This window comes from Spermophilus citellus (genome assembly GCF_964194105.1).
Source record: "Spermophilus citellus genome assembly, chromosome: 6".
Classification (NCBI taxonomy): Eukaryota; Metazoa; Chordata; class Mammalia; order Rodentia; family Sciuridae; genus Spermophilus; species Spermophilus citellus.
In genome coordinates this window covers 34,058,770-34,083,083 of record NC_138187.1, presented here as the reverse complement: position 1 = coordinate 34,083,083, position 24,314 = coordinate 34,058,770, and the positions used below count along the sequence as shown (strand labels likewise).

Genomic DNA, 24,314 nt, shown 5'->3' with positions numbered 1-24,314 from the left:
TAGACATATTAAAGACAATGGCAAAATGGAGGGGGGTGTATTTTACTGGGATTATGATTGTATTCCAAAGAGGCTCCAATCAGGCTGCCTCATTGTGTTGCAGATCTTAAAATGCTGGGCACTAATGTCATTAAAGTCATCTTGACTTTAAAATTATTTAGCACAAAATTGTTGAACACTTATTAAAATGCTCTTGGAGGTATATTTCCCCTCCCTAATTCTGTTTTCTAAATCATGTGACAATGGACAGTGTTGGGACCCATTTTAGGAATTCACTAAAAACATGAAAAATCATGAAATAACTGTTAAGTCGGTGGCGGTGGACTTGGTGGCGACTTAGTGGCAACTTAGAACAAAGCAGCCCACCCCGGAAAAAGAACATCAATCAGATGCCGGCGGAAATGCCTGTCAATCAGCCAGATCTCCTGACTAACGCCTGTCAATCAACAGGACCCCCCTGGCCAATCCTGGAGTTCAGCCAACTCCCCAGATCAACTTCAAGGGGGCAAGGGACCCTAGAAACACCTTTTCCTGTCCCAAGCCCTTCCCTTCCTGCTGTAAGCCCCATAAAAGTCCAGTCTGGTCGAGCTTCCATGCGGTTTCTCCTCAGACCCTTCTCCTGTCCCCTCTGTGGGTCTGATCGAGTTCCGCCCCAGAGTGATATCTCAATAAAGCCTGTTCAGCAGTCCTTTTAAATCTGCCTCCTTTGGCCATTGCCTGCCCTGACTGATCTGACAATAACTTTTTTCCTTAGCCTTTTTTTTTTTTAATATTTATTTTTTAGTTTTCGGCGGACACAACATCTTTGTTTGTATGTGGTGTTGAGGATCGAACCCAGGCCGCACGCATGCCAGGCGAGCGTGCTACCGCTTGAGCCACATTCCCGGCCCCAGGAATCTTAATTTTTAGAAATATTCTCTTGAAAAACATTTCAGGTGGTTGGGAGACTGAATCACCATTTTGACTTTTGTCTGATGGTTTACTGATAATATTGATCCAGTCTGTACCCATTACTAGTTGTACAGGTGGCTCTTCTGCCCTGAATATTTATTTCTACATGGTTCTCTTTTACTTTCTCTTTGTAACTGTTTGGGAAGTTTACACTATCATCTCTGAGCTATTAATTAATATGTGTAGACTGTATTGTTAGACCCTGTTTTTAAAAGCTCATGACGTGGCAAATGCAAAAAAAAATTGCAAAAAAATAACAAATACCTTTTATACCTAGGGCAACTTTTGTGAAAAACCTGTATTTCAAGTACTCTGATAATTTTTCTGAATACCTACTCACAGTTCTTGATACTGGGAATTCAGTGATGAACTAGGCAGATAAAATCCCTGACCTCTAAGGAGTTGGTATTCTCATTAGAGACAAACTAAACAATTCAATAGAATAGTACTGATAATATTAGTACTTACTTCTCCAACGACCTAATAAAGCAATTAACCCATTTTCCATTTTGTTCCCTTGTTCTAGATGTGTGTGGAACACCTTTGAAAACATAAATATTGTATAGAATATATTTATATAATGTATAATATTATATAATGGTTAATTAACATAATTAATACAGTATATATAAGCTCTATATTATTACTTCTAATCTATTTTAATGCACCTGTGTCAGTTTTGTTGTAATATTCACAGAATTGAAAATTTGGGACTTCATGGATTATTAAAATTGCCTCCAGTAAAGATGAGAAAACTGAAGAAATTGGAAACCTTGTGCACTCTTGGTGGGAATGTAAAATGGCACAGTTTTAATGGAAGGTCCTTGAAAAATTAATACTAGAATTACTATATGATCTTTCACAATAGCTAAGAGGTGGAAACAACCCAAGTTTTTGTCAACACATGAATAAACGAAATGTAGTGTGTCCATATGTTGGAAATATTATCCAACTTTTAAAAGGAAAGTATCACATGCCACATCCTGCATGAACCTTAAGGTCATTATGCTTAGTGAAGTAAATTTGTCAGAGAACATTCAAATACTGCCAGGCAGGTGCAGTGGTGCATAGCTGTTACCCAGTGACTTGGGAGGCTTAGGTGGAAGAATTGCAAGTTCAAGGCTAGCCTCAGCAACTTAGAGACATCCTGTCTCAAAATAAAAATTTAAAAAGAGCTGGAGATATAGCTCAATGGTGAAACATCCCTGGGTTCAATTACTAGTACAAAGAAGGAAAAAAAAAAAAAAAGGACAAATTCTATATGATTTCATTTACCAGAGGTGTTTTAAGAGCAGTCAGTCAAAGAGATGGTAGTTCCTAGGAACTGGGGAGAGAGGAAATGGGAAAGTTGGTGTTTTTAATAGGGATAGAGTCCTAGTTTTCCAAGATGAAAAAGTTCTGGAGATGGATAGAAGTGATGATGGTTCATAAAATATGAATATACTTGCCAGGTTTCTGTTCTCGCGACTAAAAGGCTCAGGGGTCACTCCAGTTAAACTGGGCTAACTGGGCTGCACGAAATAACCACACAAGAGACACAAATACCTTTTTCTTTAGAGTCGCTGTGACGGCTCCTCTGACCTTAAGGGTCCACAGAAAGAAAGAAAGAGCATGAGAGCATGGCGATGACCCCTTTTATTGAGGAGAAGCTATTCAAATGAGGCAAGGGGTCAGGTTTCAGGGGGCTGAGTCTATCTTCATGATGTCCACTGTCAGCAGGTTGACTGACACCTGGGTAGGCCACACCAAAGGGCACAGTAAGAGAAGGGGACACACACAAGGCACTTCCATGGAAGATTCTACTCTAAACAGGGCAAGGGGTTATATTACAAAGGAACAGGTGAGCATAGCTTCACCCATGGGGCTGTAGCAAGACACACCCATGCACGAGACACCGATCCTTGCGCCCAAGAAGGGTGCCACATTTCTGCGACTGAGAGCCTCAGCACCCAGCAGGGGAGTGTAACTCAGTCATGTGTAAGGTTGGCCTCCCACATATACTGTACTCATAAAATGGTTAAGATGGTAAATTTTATGTGTTGTGCTCTTTTAATTTAAAAAAGTTAACTTTTTTAATAACAAAAATGAAGCACAGTTGTCTGGTGTCGTGTAGCTACTTAAGTGGCCGAGCCAGGAATAAAGCCCAGTAGTGTGACTCTGGAGCACATGCATTTAATCTTCATCCTGTATGGCTTCCAAAACACTTTTGGTAATGATAAGTGCTATGATAAAACAAAGCAGTGATGTCTTATAGAAAATGATGGTGTGAGAAGTTGAGTATGCTTTAGACAGAGTGATGAGGAGGACAGGCCTCCTGGAACTGAAGACTGAAAGGAAGAAAGGGAGCCAGCAGGAGCTGGAGGGAGCTGGCTGCTCAGGACAGGGCCTGGAGGGGGGCAGGATGGGGACCTATGGAGTTGGGATCAGAGAGGGTCCTGGAGGACCAGGTGAGGAGATTGGGTTATTCTGAGCCTATTGGGAAGCCATATGTGTTTTAAGCAGGAAAGAGACATGATTTGATATGTTTCAAAGAGTTCTGCCAATTTTCCCTTGGAAAGGAGGTTGAGAAGAAATTCCAGAATATTTGTCCATTTTGTACTCAGATGTCAAATTTGAAGACTTGAGGCTTCATGAAATATTTTATTTTCAGTGCTGTTAAAGCTATTTAAGTGTAATGAATTTACCAATGACAGCAATTATATACAACCTTTATCCCCAGACTTTTTTATTTTTTATTTTGAGACAGGGTCTTACTGTGTTGCTTAGGACCTCCGTAAATTGCTGAGGCTGGCTTAGAATCTGCAATCCTTCTGCCTCAGCCTCCTGAATTGCTGGGATTACAGGCATGCACCACCATGCCCTGCTGCTGAGTTGTATTCTAAGACCGTGTTTAGTTTTACAAAAAACTGCCAAGCTGTTTTTCACAGTGTCATTACAGTCTTCATTCATGTGTATTTGGGAAACTGTTTCCCCTCTTCCTCCAATCTCAGATTCTGGATATGAAAAGGATTAGTTGATCAGGGTTAATTTTAAAAAGTATTCACTTTACTTTTAGTTTTCTTAGAAAGTAAGTCTCTGTATCCATTGTTATTTTTTCAAGATTGAGTTACACATATGTATCATTTAAGATCTTAAAATATTTTTTGCTTTAAGAATAGAAATTTCAGATGACATTCAGAAAAGATTTTGATTAGCTTTTTGAAATAGTAGTATTGTCCTATTAACAAGTAAGGAAGCTGAGGCACAGTGAGGTTAAGTAAGTTGCTCACAGCTAATAACTACCTTGAAACAGGTAGCACAGCTACAGCGTTCAGTTTCTGACCTGATACGTCATACTGCCTCTATATTAATCACCACATTAATGAATTTAGGATTTATATATTCATTGCTACCTTTTAGTACTGGCTCTTAAATTTCAGTGTTTAACAGAATCATTTGGGAAACATTAAAATTCGGAATGCTAGGCTTCTGATTTGGTAAGATATAGGGTAGGGTCTAGGAATGCTATTGTAGACAAGTACTTCTGAGTGATTCTGGGAGACCATTTTGTAAGCAACTGCTATGAAAAATGAGCTAGATTCAGTGACTTTTGATATGGATTACAGAAAGTTGGCTAAGTCCTTGACTCTTCTGTTTAATTTTGCTGGGAGGAACCAGAGGGTAACTGTCCTTTATCACTGTATTCAGTAAGACACATGCCATTGCAGTGGTTCTTCTTGCTTGTTGGTGGTTGGCTACATCACCAAACAGGAAGGGTAACAAATGTGGTTTGGCATGTTGTTGTTAAGAGTATGTTTATATATGAGTCCTAAAGGCTAATTTGGGGAGGATTGCAACATCATGTCTTTTTTTCTTTTTTTACGTGCAACACTATGTAAAGACAAAATAGTTATTTTAAAAACTCACAATGACTGCTCTAATTTCTAGTTTATTGCTATTTTGTCTTTCATCTTTGTTATGAAATTCTTAACTGCTTCATCCACTGTTAGATGTGATCGTCTAAGTTAGAAGGAGACTTGGAAGAATAATAGCAGTAGTGTTCAAAGTTGTCATAGAAAAGTTAGTAATGTTTGTTTAAAATTTTTCTCATAATAAAGTAAGTATTCCTTATAGCTGTATGTCATTGATAAGTGTTGGTTCTGTTGTTATATGGCAGGTTCTTAGAAGGCTGTTCTAGTGTCTATTTTAGAAAATTCTTCCCTCTGTCAAGGATTGAGAGGGATCTGTTGTTCAGATGTAGATTTTTAAAGGCAGTGCATAAAATGCTTGCTATAGTTTGGATCTAAAATGTCCCCCCAAGGTCCATGTAGTAAAAAAATTGGTTCCTACTGTTGCATCTCTGGGAGGTGGTGGGACCTTTAAGAGGTGGGGCCTAACAGGAGGTCTTAGGTCACTGGAGACATGTTCCCCCCCACACCACATTGTGGGACCATGACACTCTTTTGTTGAGTCCTGGTGGGGATTTTGCTTCACACTATATGAGTGTACCCTTTTCCCACATAACTCCAGCCAGAATAGCAATTATCAAGAATATAAGTAACAATAAATGTTGGCAAGGATGTGGGAAAAGGGTACACTCATATAGTGTTGGTGTGTGTGGTTCTGGGGATTGAACCCAGGGCCTTGTGCATGTGAGGCAAGCACTCTACCAACTGAGCTAAATCACCCAGCCCTTAACATATTGGTTTTTGAAATATAAAAAAAAAATAGAAAAATAAAAGCTTAACCCCCCAAAATAATATACAGAAATTAATTTTAAAAATACAATAAAGTCCAGCTACTTTGGAAAAGTGCTTGTTAATTCTTCAAAAAGTTAAATATATGATCAGCAATTCCATTCCTAGATATATAGTCCAAAGAAGTAAAAATATATGACCACATAAAACCTTGTACATAAATATTCAAAGTAGTAATAATCACAATAGTCAAAAGGTGGAAACACTCCAAATGTCCATTAACAGATGAGTGGATAAACAAAATGTGGTCTATAGATACAATGGAATTGAAATACAATTATTCAATCATAAAGAGGAATGAAGTTCTGACACATGCTACAACACAGATGAGCCTTGAAAACTAGATGTTAAGTAAAATAAGCCAGCCACAAAAGACCACATATTGTATGATTCTACTTACAGGAAATGTCCACAATAAGCTAAAAACAGACAAAACAAATTTTTGGTGACAGGAATCAGATCAGTGGTGAGTCTGTAGATCCATCCATTTACTGGTAAATGTCATGAAGTCATTTTTCTTTATGGCTAAGTAATACTCCATTGTGTATATATACCATAATTTCTTTATTTTTATTTTTGGTACTGGAGATTGAATCCAGGAGCTCTTAACCACTAAACAACATTCCCAGCCATCTTTTGTATTTTATTTAGAGACAGTCTTGCTAAGTTTCTAAGGGTCTTGCTTTTCCCACATCCTTGCCAACATTTATTGTTACTTATATTCTTGATAATTGCTATTCTAGCTGGAGTTATTTTTCTAATTTTTAAGATGAGTGTTTAATTTACCATTTTCAAGTTTTGGGGTTTTTTTTTTTTTTTGGTATTTTGGGGATAAATCCAGGGGTAATTACCACTGAGCCATCTCCCTAACCCTTTTTATTTTGAAACAGGGTCTCACTAAGTTGCTTAGGGACTCACTAAATTGCTAAGGCTGACCGCAGATTCCTCTTGCCTCAATCTCCTAACAATTGGGATAACAGGCACATGCCACCATGCCCAGTCCTTCAACTTATTTTCTAAAATAATTATGTTAAGTTTGGGTTTTTTACGCTTTAATATTGCTGTAGCCCACAGCATTAATATATAGTATTTTTATATTACCTTTTCTTCTTGATGTTTTCTAATTTACATTACTATCTCTTCTTTGACCAATGACTTATATAAAATTGTTTTAAATTTTCTTTTAAATTATCGTAATAATTGTATATATCTATGGGGTATAGAATGTGTGCTGATCAAATCAGGATAATATAACTTCCTTCTATCTCCCTCCTTCTTCCCTTTCAAGCTTCTAGAAATTACAATTCTATTCTTTTCTACTGTTAGTCAATATTTTTAACTTTTGAATAAGGAATTTGAGAACATGTGGTGTTTGTCTTTTTGTGTTTGCCTTATTTCACTTAACATAGTGTCCTTTTGGAATTATATTTCTTAGTGTCAAAACAAATGGTTTTTTCTAGTCATTGTTTTGTTACTGATTTCTATATCAGAAGTTCTCTGAGGTCAGAGAATGTGGTCTTTCTGTTACCAATTTTTTTCAATAAAAGTTACAAGAAACGTCAAGTACTTGTGAGTATGTTGAGCAGGAAGGGATAATGTGACATGGAGAATTGGGGTGCTTGCCATAGCTCTGAGATGGCTAGAAGAGGGTCCTTGAGCATGGGTCCCCAAAATTGAGTCATTATAGGAACTCCTGCTTCCTTCACGACCCCTGAATCCATACTGTTCTATACTGATTCCCAGTGATGGTGGCAGGTTTACATTGAATTAAGAAGCTGCTAATACTGCAATCGACTCTGCATTCCAAAGAATCTAGAGAATAAATACTAGTTAGAATGCTGTTCAGAAAATTCCCACCATTCATGCCTTCCTGGCCAGGATGCTATACCACTCAACTGCATCCCCAGCCCCCTTTATTTTTTATTTTGAGACAGGGTCTCGCTGAGTTGCTGAGGCCTGCCTTGAACTCCTGAGGCAGTGATCCTCCTGCCTCAGCCTCCAGGTTTTCTGGGATTACAGGCGTGCACCACCATGCCCAGCTGTCGTCTTTGTTTTTATTTTGAGACAACTGCTCTACTGAATTTTCCAGACTGCAACTTGAACTTGCAGGAGGCTGCCTCTACAACCAAGTAGCTGGGATTATAGCAGGTTCACTCATCTTGCTGCATTCAACTGTTGGATTAGCTGGGAGCTGAGTTCATCCCAGAGGTTGTCACTCTCATGCCTGAGGCCTTCGCTAAGGTGGCTTTAACAGTCGAATGTCTGTGACTGTCTCTCTACGTGTGGTTTCTTTGCACAGTAGATTTTATTCTCAAGTCTGTGGGTACTGGCTTCTCCAAGGCCTGGTGGTCTCAGGGTCCCAAGACAGTAGAGATGCAGGTATAAGACTTTGTGGGCTGGACCTTACACATTGTCACATCTACCACTTGTTTTGGCCAAAGGGAGTTCCTAAGCCAGTTCAGAATCAATAGTGGGAATAGATTACCAAGTATCATGGACTTATTTTTCTTGCTGACACAGTAAAGATATATTCAGATTTTTTGATTCCTACTTGGATATTTTGCAGTTTGTGTTTCTAATGGCTTTTATGTTTTTCTTTCTCATCTTTTTATGAGATTGATTGATTGATTGATTGATTGATTTCCTTGTTGGGTTTGAACCCAGGGCCTTAGTGTTCTGCTGTGGAGCTACACCCCCAGCCCACTTGTCTTATTAATTATTTTTTTCTCATCCAATTTTAATTCTGCCTCCCAGTTTGTGCATTTTGAACTCCATTCCTTTCCAGCTTAGTCTAGAAATTTGAACCAGGCATTGTGGTATACATCTGTAATCCCAGTGACCCTGGAGGCAGGAAGAGTGCAAATTCAAGGCTGGTCTGGGCAACTTAGTGAGACCCTATCTCAAAATAAAAAATAAAAGGGAGATGCAGCTCAGTAGTAAAATATACTTGGGTTCAATCCCCAGTCAAAAGAAAAGACCTATGTCTAATATAAGGTAGTTGTATGTGGGTTGGTTTCTGTGTCCTCTATTCTGTACCATTGGTCTACCTGCCTGTTTTGGTGCCAGTACCATGCTGTTTTTGTTACTATTGCTCTGTAGTATAGTTTAAGATCTGGTATAGCGATACCACCTATTTCACTCTTTCTGCTTAGAATTGTTTTAGCTATACTGGGTCTCTTATTTTTCCAGATGAATTTCATAGTTGCTTTTTCTATTTCTGTGAGGAATGCCATTGGGATTTTGATCAGAATCATGTTGAATCTGTAAAGTGCTTTTGGTAATATGGCCATTTTAATAATATTAATTCTGCCTATCCATGAGCAAGGTAGATCTTTCCATCTTCTAAGGTCTTCTTCTATTTCTCTCTTTAGGGTTCTATAGTTTTCATTGTATAGATTTTTCACCTCTTTTGTTGATTCCCAAGTATTTTATTTTATTTTTATTTTTTTGAGGATATTGTGAATGGGGTAGATTTCCTCATTTCTATTTCAGAGGATTTGTCACTGATATACAAGAATGCCTTTGATTTATGGGTGTTGATTTTATATCCTGCCACTTTGTTGAATTCATTTACTAGTTCTAGAAGTTTCTTGGTTGAACTTTTTGAGTCTTATAGGTATAGGATCATATCATCAGCAAATAGTGCTAGTTTAAGTTCTTCTTTTCCTATATTTATGCCTTTAATTTATTTCATCTAATTGCTCTGGCTAGTGTTTCAAGAACTATGTTGAATAGAAGTGGTGAGAGAGGGTATCCCTGTCTTGTTCCAGATTTTTAGAGGGAATGCCTTCAATTTTTCTCCGTTTAGAATGATGCTGGCCTGAGGCTTAGCGTAGATAGCTTTTACAATGTTGGATAAAAAAAAAAAGTGGCATTTATACACAATGGAATATTACTCAGCACTAAAAAATAACAAGATCATGGCATTTGCAGGGAAATGGATGGCATTAGAGCAGATTATGCTGAGTGAAGTTAGCCAATCCCAAAAAAACAATGCTGAATGTCTTCCCTGATATAAAGGGATGACTCAAAATGGGGTAGGGAGGAAGAGCATGAGAAGAAGATTACCTCTGGATAGGGAAGAGAGGTGGGAGGGAAAGGGAGGAAGAAGGGGAATTGCACAGAAGATGGAAGGAGACCCTCATCATTATACAGAATACATGTATGATGATGTGAGGGAAGAAAAAAAAAGAAGTGGGTCACATTAGATTGGGTAGAGAGAAGTGATGGGAGGGGAGGGGAGGGGAAGGATGGAATGGAAGGACAGCAGAATAAAATAGACATTATTATTGCTGTGGGTATATACGTGACTGCATGACCAATGTGATTCTGCAACCTGTATACTCAGAAAAATGAGAAATTTTATCCCATCTGATTCCAGATCATTGTACTGTCATGTGTAACTAGTTAAAACAAATAAAAAAGAAAAAAGAAAAGATCTAGATGGGGCTGGGGGCGTGGCTCAGTGGTAGGGTGCTTGCCTAGCACATGTGAGTCACTGGGTTTGATTCTCAGCACCACATACAAATAAATAAAATAAAGGTCCAACAATAACTAAAAAATATTTTTTTAAAAAAAGAAAAGGCCTAGAAATTTGAGTGTGCTTTTTTAGCTTGTTGAGTCTAAAGTTAATAATGTATACCCTCATCCTTAGAATGCTAAGAACTTTGGAGCAATTTTTTCTTCCCATTTACATGCTATTGTAAGGCATTTTAGTTCTATTTTTTATTCTAGGAGATATTATTATCTCAGTCAGTTTTCCTTTAGATTTGCTTTTGGAGATCAGTGCTCATCATTCCCTTTTGCATCTAACACTTCTTACCTCAGATCTTTTTTCCTGATATTTGTTCTTTCAGAATTTTCATTAGTAATAGTGTACTAGTGGCAAATTCTTAATTTTTTTCCTGGAAATATTGCTTTTGAATCTAATCCAAATGGAGCTTGAGGGGAAATGGTAAGAGAGGAAGTCTCAAGGAGGTGATGATAGTATTTAGAGTGATTCTTATGTCAATGGGGACTGCTCAGAGCTTCTCACCCTTTCTTACTCTGAAGGTTCTCTGATCCTACCTGCCCTGCAGTTCAGGCAAAGTACCCTAGCTAACTGTAGCACTCTGCTGAGGTGGCCTTCCTGTTATTGTTATCATGTGACTGGCCCAGTTACCCACTTGAATGTGAGTGTTTAAACTCAGCTTTGTCACCTCCCTGAGGTCAGTCAAGTGGCTGTTGAGTGGCGATGAGGTCCAGAAGTGTATCTCTGGTGGCCTATAGTCTATGTTTTTGTTTTTTGTATCATCGTATCATGCTAGTAGTCCCTTGGAACTTGTGCTCTAAACAGTTCAATCATTGGTTTTTGGGGTATCACAAAAAGGCATTATTTCCCTGTGTACAAAATTTCCATTTAGTTGATGAACAGGGACCAATGCCCAGGCCCATGCCAGTGTTCTTAGTATCCTATAGAATTGGCTTGTACCTGAACTGAACAAAAATCTAAAAAATACCAAATCACAACAAAAAAATTAGTGTTGATTAGTTAGTGTTGCAAGGAAGGTAAACTTTAGGATAGAAGATGTCAATTTCAGTGAAGAGTTGTGCAGGGCAGGGTGGTGTACATGTGTAATCTCAGGCACTTGGGTGGCTAAGGAAGGAGTTTCAGGTCAGCCTGGGGAAATAAATGAATGAAATAAAGGTCTATCAACAGCTAAAATATATATATTAAAAAAAGTAAATTTTTTTTTAGTTGTTTGATGGACCTTTATTTTATTTATTGGTTTTTGGTGCCGAGAATCAAACCCAGTGCCTCACACATGCTAGGCAAGAGCTCTTCCACTGAGCCACAACTCCAGCCCCTGAATGGCCATTTTTTCTTTCTTTATTTATTTTTTAATATTTATTTTTTAGTTGTAGTTGGACACAATATCTTTAATTTATTTATTTTTATGTGGTGCTAAGGATCGAACCCAGGGCTTTGCACATGTTAAGCGAGCACTCTACTCCTGAGCCACAACCCCAGCTCTGAAGGGCCATTCTTAAGCCCACCTCTGGAGTGTCAGAATTCTATATGGAAGCTCATAATGAGGACATCCAACAAACTTTAGGATTTTGCAGCCAGAGAAGAAATTTTCAGTTGATTTGATTCTTTCAAAGAAGGTAGCTTTATTGAGGTTGAAATAAAAGTTTTCATCATATGCCTTTTTGTGCATTAGGGTAAAGCCACATCCATATATTCATTTTCAGTTTAAGAATAAATTGCTAGGGCTGGGGATGTGGCTCAAGCGGTAGCGCGCTCGCCTGGCATGCGTGCGGCCCGGGTTCGATCCTCAGCACCACATACCAACAAAGATGTTGTGTCCGCCGAGAACTAAAAAATAAATAAATAAATATTTTAAAAAATAATAAAAAAAAAGAATAAATTGCTAGATTTCTTGGGAGAAAAAGAAAAATCCTCCATGACACCTTTGTTTCTTCTTACCCAATAGAGTCCAAGTGAACAAGTATAGACAGACAATGTCAATAACTCAATCTAAGTCTTATGTTGCCTTCATAGGGCAAACTGGTGTGCTCCTGGAAAGGGTCTGGATAATCGGTACCCCTTCTCTAAACATTGCTTAGCATCCCATTTTTAGTATAGCACTTGCATGTGTGAAATTGCCTGTGTGTCAGCAGATTTATGACTGCAAAGTTATTTTGGATGCAGATAGATGCTGATAGAACTTCACTAAACAGCTGGTATAACAGCTCAGTGTTGGTATTCACTATGCATTCTGGGTGTCCAGAGAAATAATAGGATGAAAAGATACTTAAATGACTGAAGCTGTGCAGATTGTTCTGGAAATATTTCATCACATACTTCAGTTCCTTTTATTAAAGTCTTTTTTCTTTCCCCTCCTTCTCTTTCTCTTCCCTTTTTTCCTTTCCTCCCTCCCTGGTTCACTCTCTTTCTTCTCGTCTTTCTTTCCCTTTTTGGCATTGATTCCCGGGCCTTGCTCATGCTGAGCACACTCTGCCTCTGGGGACTGAGTCTTTTAGATGTGTTGAGTATTCTGTTACTTCCTGTTGATGCTTTTGCTGAATATCCTAAAAGATATTGGCCATTTAATACCAAAACATTTTCTGTTACTCTTTACTATGAAAATTTTCAAATTTTAAAATGGATAACAAATACTCATACATCTATCAAATAGATTCAACAGTTGTTATTTGGCTCAGTTCTTTTTTTTGCTGAAGTATTTCAAAGTACTGGTTTAATAGTATTATAATCCTAACAACTATAGTATGAGTCTCTAAGAAATAAAGATTTTTTCTAGATAGCCACAATCATATTATCCTACCATACAAAATGTCTTTTAAAAAGGTTGGAATTACTGGTAACATAAATGAAAACACTTTGTTATTACTCCTTAGTGCCTTAAAGGGGTAGGAAAAGACAGGCATCACTAGAGGAGAAAAAAAAAATCAAGGGAATCCTGGAAAGCTTCTGATTGAAGGAGCTTTAGGATATTTAGCGTTAAATCATTGTGGTGTTTGTATTCACCTTCAAAGCCTTCACTCTGTTATTAACCAACACTGCACATCCTCAGGGCAGGAGGGGAGATACTGTAAATAGACTTTTTTTCTCTTTAGTTGTAGATGGACACAATAACTTTGTTTTATTTATTTTTATGTGGTGCTGAGGATCAAACCCATTGCCTCACACGTGCTAGGCAAGTGCTTTAACACTGAGTTACAACCCCAGCCCTGTAAATAGACATTCTTAAAAGAAACATAAGTGTCTATAGATGGTTGAAGTACAGCTCTACCCTTTTGGATTCTTGTTTTCATATATCCGCATTGGAGAACTCAGCAGCAGAGAGTTTTTTCCCTCAAGGAGGCCGCTTTTGGGTGCCCAGCCAGCATTGTTGACAAGTTTAACTTAAAACTTCAGGTGTAGTTACTTTCAAGTAACAAGATAGTGTCAATCATTTGGCTACTTTTAGAAATAATATTCTATTTGTTAGAATACAGGCTTCTGGGCACAATGACTCTTGGCTATAATCTTAGTAACTCAGGAATTGAATCAGGAGAACCTCAGATTGAAGATCAGTTTAGCAATTTAGGGAGACCCTGACTCAGAAATCACAAAATAAAAAGGACTGGAGAGATAGCTCAGTAGTAAAGTACCCCCTTAGCTCAATCCCCAGCACTGGGGAAAGAGTGGTAAAAATAATAGCTTTGAAGGTTCAAGAATTGCCTGTTGGCATGGTTGCTTCTTTATGTTCTTGATCAGTGTGGGCATTTGACGTTGGTTTTCTTCATGGTAAAAGCCTTTATTCTCTTGGTTTTGGAAGCATCATTTTCTCCTCTTCCTCACCTTATCTCTTGACCTGGATCTCTGTGTGTCTTCCCCTTAAATGTTAAGTGTGACACACAGTAATTCTATTGCTAATTCATATAAACCCTAGTCTGAGCCAGGTTGATCCAGGAAAAATTGAGGAGAGACTTTGTGTGTCCTTCTGGAAAGAAACTTGAGAGACCCATGAATAAGGAAGTGCTTTCTTATTCCTCTGGCATAAAAGAAATCAGCTTTAGTTCAAGATGAAGCTGGCGCTTTGGAAAGCAGAATGGAAAGACCAGGTTCCTGATGACATTATTGAGCTGCTAGACCCACCAAAAGCATGTTGCATGACCTGTGTATCTAAGTTTATCCTACCTGGGGTTTGTTGAGCATCTTGGATGTGTGTGTTTATGTCCTTGGTCAAATTTGGACATTTCCACCATTGTTTCTTCCTTTTTTTTTTTTTTTTGGTGGTGCTAGGGATTGAACCCAGGGCCTTGTGCATGTGAGGCAAGCACTCTACCAACTGAGCTATATCCCCAGCCCCCATTTTTTCTTTAATAGTCTCTCTCCAGGGAAAATCATTAGATCTCACTTAGTCTCGGTTTCCTCACTTATAAATGGAGATAATAATGGCTGCTCTCAAAGGTATTTTGAAGATTTAATTGAGATAACCTCTTAAAGCATGTCGTCCAGTCTGGTTCAGTAAATGATAGTTCTTCCTCATTAGTTGCTCAGCATAGAAAATTGCTTAAGGAAATCACTAATATGGAATTTAATGAAGCTTGGGTCTGGTAGAACAGGCAGGAAATTACAAATTTGAAGTATCCTGTGCTTTCCTACCAATCCCATGCTCCTTCTCTGCTCCTAGATGATCGCTCAGTATTAGCTCAGTTCTGTATTTATCATTCTATTTAACTTTTTGTTTTTAAGGTTTATATAGAAAGTATTTATTTCTACATAATTTTCCTGAGATCATTCATTTGTTGCTTGTTGTAGTATTCATTTTCACTGCTGTTTGGGATTTCATTGTGTATATAATCCAACAACACATTTGCCCATTCTTCTCTGGATAGGCATTTAGATTATTTCCTTTCTTTTTTTTATTATGTACAAAATGTGCTTATTTTTATTATTATACATATTCTCTGTCACTTTGCTAGAGAGTTTTTCATATATCTATGTGTATGTGTATATATATAAAACATGTGTATGCATATATGTATATGTACAAAAGTATGTTTTTTTAATTAGTTACACATACATATCCCTAGAAGTAAAGTTGCTAGGTTATGGCATGCACATCTTTGATGTTAATAAACAGTACCTAATTGTGTTCTAAAGAGGCTGTGCCAATGTACACTCCCAGCAGTTTTTTTTTTTCCTTTCTTGTTTTCTACACAACCCAATCTGGTGTGAGTGAAATACATTTTTGTATTTATCAGTTACGTGTGTACTAGAGAGCAATTGGTTCTGTGAAGCTTGTCATGGGACTGGGTTGGGAGACCCACACTACTGTCCCTTCCTTATGTCTTGCTTCCCAGGCTGTAACCACTTTGACCTCTCTTAGCTTTCATGTATCTGTTTTGGTATGTATTTGACCTCTCTTAGCTTTCATGTGTCTGTTTTGGTATGTATTTTACATGTTAGAGGTTTACCCACATTTGAGAGTGAATGACTAAGAATTGTTTGGGAGCTATGAATGTAGCAGGAAGGCAGCTGACCAAGTTTCCCTACTGGGCGACATGGGTGTGCAGGTGGTGGGTGCTCCCCTCTCAGTTTCAGTATCTGTGACCTGAAGCTGATCAGCTGATGCAGAGAAGACCTTCCACACCTCTAGTCAGAGCAGTTTGGGTTGCAGGAGTCTTGTGGTCTGCAGTCTGGGAGCTCCAAGGGGAAGACTGGGAGACTTCAGCATTTATCTCACCCTCAGTTTTATGAAGTACCTGTGCCCTGAGCTGTGTTTGGTGTCCCCTAACCTTTTGGTTTTACTCAAGAAATAAATGGTCTTCAGTGAAGGGAATGAAAAGAAAGGATCAGTATTTTTTTTTTTTGTTGTTTTGTTTTTTTTTTGTTTTTTTTTTTTGCTATTCTTTTTTATTGATTTTTTTAAAAAATAAATGACAGCGAATGCATTACAATTCTTATTACACATATACAGCACAATTTTTCATATTTCTGGTTGGATATAAAGTATGTTGACACCAATTCGTGTCTTCATACATGTACTTTGGATAATGGTGTCTATCACAATCCACCATCTATTGCCTTCTTATGTCCCTTTAAATAAATTAGAATATGCTTAAAAATACAATTCATTCAATGCTTCCAATATCATTAATTTTTTTTCTTTTTTTATTGGTTGTTCAAAACATTACATAGTTCTTGATATATCATATTTCACACTTTGATTCAAGTGGGTTATGAACTCCCATTTTTACCCCGTATACAGATTGCAGAATCACATCAGTTACACTTCCATTGATTTACATATTGACATACTCATGTCTGTTGTATTCTGCTGCCTTTCCTATCCTCTACTATCCCCCCTCCCCTCCCCTCCCCTCTTCTCTCTCTACCCCCTCTACTGTAATTCATTTCTCCCCCTTGTATTATTTTTCCCTTTCCCCTCACTTCCTCTTGTATGTAATTTTGTATAACCCTGAGGGTCTCCTTCCATTTCCATGCAATTTCCCTTCTCTCTCCCTTTCCCTCCCACCTCTCATCCCTGTTTAATGTTAGTCTTCTTCTCATGCTCTTCTTCCCTACTCTGTTCTTAGTTACTCTCCTTATATCAAAGAAGACATTTGGCATTTGTTTTTTAGGGATTGGCTAGCTTCACTTAGCATAATCTGCTCTAATGCCATCCATTTCCCTCCAAATTCTATGATTTTGTCATTTTTTAATGCAGAGTAATACTCCATTGTGTATAAATGCAGCATGGTATTGGTACCAAAACAGGCGGGTGGACCAATGGTACAGAATAGAGGACACAGAAACCAACCCACAAAACTACAACTTTCTTATATTTGATAAAGGGGCTAAAAGCATGCAATGGAGGAAGGATAGCATCTTCAACAAATGGTGCTGGGAAAACTGGAAATCCATATGCAACAAAATGAAACTGAATCCCTTTCTCTCGCCATGCACAAAAGTTAACTCAAAATGGATCAAGGAGTTTGATATCAAATCAGAGACATGGCATCTGATAGAAGAAAAAGTTGGCTACGACCTACATACTGTAGGGTCGGGCTCCAAATTCCTCAATAGGACACCCATAGCACAAGAGTTAATATCTAGAATCAACAAATGGGACTTACTCAAACTAAAAAGTTTTTTCTCAGCAAAAGAAACAATAAGAGAGGTAAATAGGGAGCCTACATCATGGGAACAAATCTTTACTCCTCACACTTCAGATAGAGCCCTAATATCCAGAGTATACAAAGAACTCAAAAAATTAGACAATAAGATAACAAATAACCCAATCAACAAATGGGCCAAGGACCTGAACAGACACTTCTCAGAGGAGGACATACAATCAATCAACAAGTACATGAAAAAATGCTCACCATCTCTAGCAGTCAGAGAAATGCAAATCAAAACCACCCTAAGATACCATCTCACTCCAGTAAGATTGGCAGCCATTATGAAGTCAAACAACAACAAGTGCTGGCGAGGATGTGGGGAAAAGGGTACACTTGTATATTGTTGGTGGGACTGCAAATTGGTGCAACCAATTTGGAAAGCAGTATGGAGATTTCTTGGAAAGCTGGGAATGGAACCACCATTTGACCCAGCTATTCCCCTTCTGGGTCTATTCCCTAAAGACCTAAAAAGAGCATGCTACAGGGACACTGCTACATCGATGTTCATAGCAACACAATTCACAATAGCAAGACTGTGGAAGCAACCTAGATGCCCTTCAATAGACGAATGGATCAGTAGTTTTTTTAAGCAGCCTTTTAGCCAGTCCTCCATCTCCAGCCTTGTCAGACACGGAAAAGTATTGTTGAACTGTTTGTTTGTTTTTTCTTTTTCAGTGCCTGAAGACCTCTCATTAGAAGAGAGAGAAGAACTTTTGGACATTCGTCGAAGAAAAAAGGAACTTATTGATGACATTGAGGTAAAGAACAAAACCAAAAAACTCTTGGTTTTTACTTTTGGGTGTAATACTGAATAAGAAGTTGCTTCAGGAAAACATAGAAAATCAGTGTTTAGTGTATGGCTGTAAGAACTACATCAAGAGACCAAGCAAAAGAGTTGTCTAAACTGGAGAAGCAAAAGCTGTCTAGGTCAGACAATGCAGACTCTGGGACAGAAGTGGAGATAGTGAGTCTGAAGTCTGCAGCAGTCAGCTTGAAGCTCCAGAGTCACAGTGGCAGGTTTAAACAGCAGCACAGGTCTGCTGAGCATTGTCCTCTAAAATCTTATGGTAAGATTTTGATCATATACAATATATTGAGCAATAGAACATTGCCTAGTACATTTTTGGCACTCAGATATCCTTTGAATGAATGGTCAAGCATATATTGGTTTCCAGCTATGTACCTACTAGGTGGTAGGAGAAACAGATGAATGACAAACAGATGAATAAACAATGTCCTTCTCACACTTGTGTACTTTACTCAGGACAGGGTAAATGATGTCCCTTAGGAGGGGCGAATGAACAAAGCCACAGTTTCAGAGCTGAGGTGTCTGTGATTTCTACAAAAACTATTCACAAGGCCTCTGGGCTCCTTCCATGTGGGGCTTGCTTGGAAAAGTCAATCATTGGCTCCTCTTAAGAAGCTTCCTAGTCATTGTCACTGCCAGAATAAATATGGCTCAAAGGCCATTGGCTGCAGGGCCAAGCTTTATCCCAGACAATGACTCCTTTCTAGGAACTCACTTTTAAGTCTGACTTTCTTGGCACACAAATAATAGGGCCCTGAATAGAAATTTCTTTGTATTTGAAAGGTAATTTATAGACATTTTAAGGTTATCCTTTATTCTTGGAAAAATCCTGCAACCCAGAATAAGTCCTTTAGTTGAAGAATAAAAATTTATATTATTTGTATACAAGTAATTATACTTCTAATTAATATGGTATCTTAATTTAACTCTACTTCATTCCATCAGTGAGAATGCTGAGGCCCATGGAAACTAAGATACTGTCCAGGGCCTCTCAGCCAGTAGGGGACACACTAATGGAAAGGGGAGTCTGTTCCCTCTGATGTCTCTGGTCTCTGAGTCCTAGGGATCCAGATCTGGTTTTACCCTCTGGACCCTGTCCCTGACAGAGTGACAAGAATCACTCTGTCACTGATAAGCTGCTGATAAACTACCTCAGTGCTAACCTGAAAGTGTCTGAGCTTCAACATCCGCCTGGTCTCCCGAGAATGTAGGCAGCATGGAGAAGGCACACAAGCCATGCCAGGTCGTGGGGAGTGGCTGTACTTCCGGGGACTAGGGACCTGCTGCCTTCTTTTTGCTGGATAGGCTTCCTTTTTACACCTCTAATATTCTTCCACATTCCTTCTTAACTTCACACACAAGTACTCTAGAGTCTGCCTAGTGAACCTCTCTCATCTGTCATCCAACAAGGGATAGACAAATCATTTTGTTTTCTCCTAAGCAGTGCTGGCTCTGACTTTGAGGTATCGGGTGCTGGTACCTGTGGTACCTGCAATGCTCCAATGAGCCCTCTGGGAAGGTGGTATCTACAAGGTTAAAACGTGCCTGAGCCTAGGTGGAAGAAGGCTAAGACACCCTGCGACCCCCAAATCCTTCTTTTTTGGCAGAGGCTAAAATATGAAATTGCAGAAGTGATGACAGAGATTGACAACTTAACCTCTGTGGAGGAGAGGTAAGCAATTTATGGCTTCGCTTTCAAGTTGCTTCATCTCTTTGCTCCCCGCCTCCACTCTCTAGCTGAACTTGTCAACTGGTGTCTGCTGCAGGGGTGAGAGGACTAGGCCTGGGTTGTGGGGGTCTTTGGAGCTGTTCATTGCATTTTCTGTCCCTGGCTCCTTCCTCCTCCTGGGAGGCAGGGCTGCAGCTCTGCAGTTTATTTCCTCTAAGACCTTGTCTACCTTTGTAAGTTTGGGAGTAAGCACAAGCAATCAGAAGTAACTACCTAGAAATAAATTTTCTGTATCATAAGAAACTGTGCTTTTTTATTTTAAAAAAAGTTGCTATTTTTCATCATTATTTTTTTCTGAAGAAGTATGTCTCAAGTTATCATATGTTAAAAAGAGCCAGAGTTCCCCAAGTGTACCCATGCTTTTTACTTTGTTGAGTTGTCCTGTGTTGTTGTCGTGAGAGGGAAGATGTGCTGAAGGGCTGTGACTGGGCTGTGTTGTGTGAAATGCTGTGTTCTCTAAATGTACCTGTTAATGATTTTTTTAATTATTTCAAATGAATAGCAAAACTACTCAGAGGAACAAACAAATAGCCATGGGAAGAAAGAAATTCAACATGGACCCCAAAAAGGTAAGAGAATACTTTCAGTTTTCTGGCATGTGAATGATTGGTTATTCAGCTTTAATGGCTATCTCCCTTGGGACAGAGGTGGCCGTATCACCTCATAAAAAGATGGGATTAACATTACATTTTTATAAAAACCAAAAGCAGGGAGGGGAGGTCTGGCTGTTCCTGAGCAGGGTAAAGCAGAAGCAGCCTATTGAGCTGATTTCCAGGCAGAAAGGCTTTTATTGCTGTGTGAGTTCCAAGAACACATGTGATTCCAGGTAACTAGCAGGAACCACTCCCTGGCCATGGGACCCTGCAGGGCCCTTGCCCTCAAGGTTTATCTCCCTTTATCTTCCTAAGAAGCTAGGCTCTCTCACAGGGACTTTTGTGATCAATGAGGGCAGAGGTGCGAGTGGAGTCCAGGTGCACAGTGTTTGTAGATTTCATTGTCATCTGGGCTGAAGAGTTCAAGTAAGAGGACCTTATCCCTGTCTTGTCCCTAAGGGAAAGGTGCCTCCATGAAATAACACGGAATTCTCCTGATTGAAATGAATACCTTGTTCTTTCCTCAAGTTGGATTTTCTAGGAAAGCACCCCAAAACAATGAAACCTCTTGTTTTTGAGATTGAACTAAAAGATTTGGCAGAATCTGTAAAGCTTCTTAGAACACATGACTCAGTTGTCACATTGTTTTGGTTTTGAAAGAAAAGAGTAGACCTGCATTAGTCACAAAGGCTCATGGTGGAGGAGAGGATAGGTATCCCATGGAAGGTCTAACTGAAGAGCTGGTTTATTCATTACTGGTGGTCTAAGATTGGTATTCATTTATTTTTCTTTGTTTATTCTGATGTTGAGCTTCTAAACAAATTAGTAAATTTATTTGTTTGTTTTTAAATTTTTTTTTTTTTTTTGGTTGTGCTGGGGATTGAACCCAAGGCCTTGTGCGTGCAAGGCAAGCACTCTACCAACTGAGCTATGTCCGCAGCCCCAGTAAATGTTTCTTGTGGGAAATACATTGTACAAGGTCTAAGGTTTGTAAAGTCACTTTTTGTAAGTACAAATTCCACTGAAAATCATTTTTGAAGAAATATTTATCAAGCTGGGCATGGTGGCATATGCCTGAGATCCCAGCTACTTGGGAAGCTGAGGTTGGTAGGATCACTTGAGACCATGAGTTTGAGACAAGCCTTGGCAACATAGTGAGACCTGTCTTGAAACAACAAACAACCCCCTCCTCCCCCTAAAAATGTATATCATCATTCCTTGTGCATGATTTGCAGATTCGGATTTTCTTAGAGCTTAGCATATCTACAGCTGGAATAGGGTTTTTGTTCAACTGGTATACTCTAGCCACCATAAAAAATTTCCAGTTGCTTTCTGATTCTCTGTTCTTGAGGCATAAATCAACTCTAAAATGGAATGGAGTTGTCAATTGAAATGATTTTTGTGCATTTGGTAATGATTCCATTTTGGGGGTTAGTAAATTTTTGTTTTTGTTTAGAAGTTGAGTTTACTGAGTTAAATTATCAGCAGATTTCACAAGCATTGGTGAATGTTTTGAAACTGGACTTCATGTTTAAAGGGACCCAAGTATAGCACAGTGTAGCATACCAATGAGTTTGTAAATAAATTCAAGTCTCATGAACATGCAGATAAATAAATGCTGATTTTGTTTCTTAAAGTGATGCTACCCCTGTGCATCAGGCTTCAGTTTCATGAATGTGAACTCACCTCATACTTTTGACATCTTCTCTGTGGGTTCTAGCTTGTCCTCTCACTTTTCATGTACCATGTGTCAGGTTTATAATAAGGGCTAACACTGAGAACTTCCTGTTTTCCAGGAACTATGTGAAGGAAGCACTTTAATTAATATACTTAATCCTTACAGCAACCTTATAAAGTAGGGAGGTTCCATTTTAATTCTTGTCTCACAGTTTGGGAAAAAGCACAGGACAATTAAGAAACACCCCACTATCATGAGCAAGGAAGACTCATGACTCAGTGCCTATAACCACTTGTGTTACTGAGCTTTCCATTGCTGTGAAAAATACCTGAGAAAAACTAAAGGAAGAAAGGTTTGTTTTGGTTCATGGTTTCAAAAGTTTCAGTCCACGATCGCTTCGCCCTATGTTCTGTGGTGAGACAGAACATCATGGCAGGGAGCGTGTGGTGGAACAGAGCTGCTTACATCACGGCAGCTAGGAAGCAGAGAGAGGAAGGGGCTGGGGAGATACTGGCTTCAAGGGCATGCCAAGGACAACTCTCTCTGACTAGGTCCTACCCCTTAAGTTTCCACTGCCTCCCAAGCGTCCATTAAACTATGAATTCAGCAATGGAGTCACCCATTGAGGAGATCAGAGCCCTCATCATCCAGTCATCTTTCAAAGTCACCACCTCTGAACACTGCTGCCTCTTAGGTCACATGCACTTTGGGGGGACATTTCAGGTCCAAACCATAAACTTAGTACTTTGCTGAGCTGGGTGGGACCCTGTGGTTGGTTGGTAGGGAGCTCCGAATCCAGACAATCCAGTGTTCACAAGGTGGCTGCTCGCCACATCCAAGGAAGTAAGGATTTAATCAGGTTGTGACAAATTGCTGAATAGGCTTCATTTGTGTCCCTTTTCACCAAAAAGACATTTTTATACTAATTTAACTGGTTCTGTTCAACAACTTATTTGTAATCATGTTGCTCAGTAAATGCAGAGGCACATTAAGTCTGCAATGTGGATGAAAAATTATCAAAATTATTTGCTTTTAGACTGGTTCATGGTTTCAGAGATTTATGGCTGTAGCACTTAGTTTGGGTTCACTAAGGCTATAGACTGTGGCTCAAACAACAGGTATTTATTTTCTCATAGTGCTGGAGGCTACAAGGCTACAAGACAAGAGTGCCAACATGATGGGGGCCTGGTGAGGCCCCTCTTTCAGATTGCAGACAGCTGCCTTGTTACTGAATCCTCACATGGGCAGGGAGCTAGCCGATTCCGGATACACATTCATACTCACTCATTCTCGGGCTGGGGACATAGCTCAGTTGGTAGAGTTCTTGCCTTGCATGCACAAGGCCCTGGGTTCAATCCCCAGCACCACCAAAAATAAATAAATAAATAGATAGGTAAATAAACAAATATTTTAAAAATAAAATAAAAAGGGCCAGAGATGTAGCTCAGTGGTAAAGCTACCCTGGGTTCAATCCCCAGTACCAAACAAATAAGCTCCTGTATTTCATGTCTGCGAGAAGCTTTCATGGTAATGAGTGCTCATTCCATTTCATTGTAGGTATTATTTCATCATGTATCCATCATAACATGTTTATCTGCCTTTTTAAAAATATATATTTTTCTTTTAGTTGTAGATGGACACAATATCTTTATTTATTTTTATGTGGTGCTGAGGATCAAACCCAGTACCACACGCATATGAAGCAAGCGCTCTACCACTGAGCTAGAACCCCAGCCCTGTTTATCTGCCATATTGGTTGATTGTTTCCAGTTTTTGGAGACTCTAAAATAGACTGCTATAGACAATTGTGTATTTGAGAGAAAAAAAAATCTCCAGATGGACTATGTGGGTATGAGGAAGCCTGGCCTTGAGCCTGGGAATTTTAGCTAGAAAAGCCTGTCTGAATTGGTAGGAACAGCCTCCTGGCAGATAGATACCAGAATCCCCTGTTCCCTTACTGGCCTGGCCAATGTGCATCTTGGAACCAGCTCTGAAACTGTGCCAGAGAGAAACTTTTGCTCTCATGTTGGGTCCCTGGGGTTCCCCTGAGACAGAGCGCAACTGGGTCAGGCTAGAGGTAGCTTCTTGCTTTTTGAAATTGTCAGCTCTGCTCTGTAGGTCCTTAAAGTATGCATCAGTTTCA

At 39.1% G+C, this 24,314-nt stretch overlaps 1 protein-coding gene across 1 annotated transcript in view; it reads left to right on the top strand.

Moving 5' to 3' along the window:
• CYTH3 (cytohesin 3) overlaps positions 1–24,314 on the top strand; it is an 88,454-nt gene that overhangs the window by 48,345 nt on the left and 15,795 nt on the right. The window contains exons 2-4 of the mRNA XM_081297561.1: positions 18,039–18,121; positions 19,779–19,843; positions 20,403–20,469. Coding sequence (XP_081153687.1) covers positions 18,039–18,121; positions 19,779–19,843; positions 20,403–20,469 — 215 coding nt within the window. The remainder of the gene's footprint in view (positions 1–18,038; positions 18,122–19,778; positions 19,844–20,402; positions 20,470–24,314) is intronic.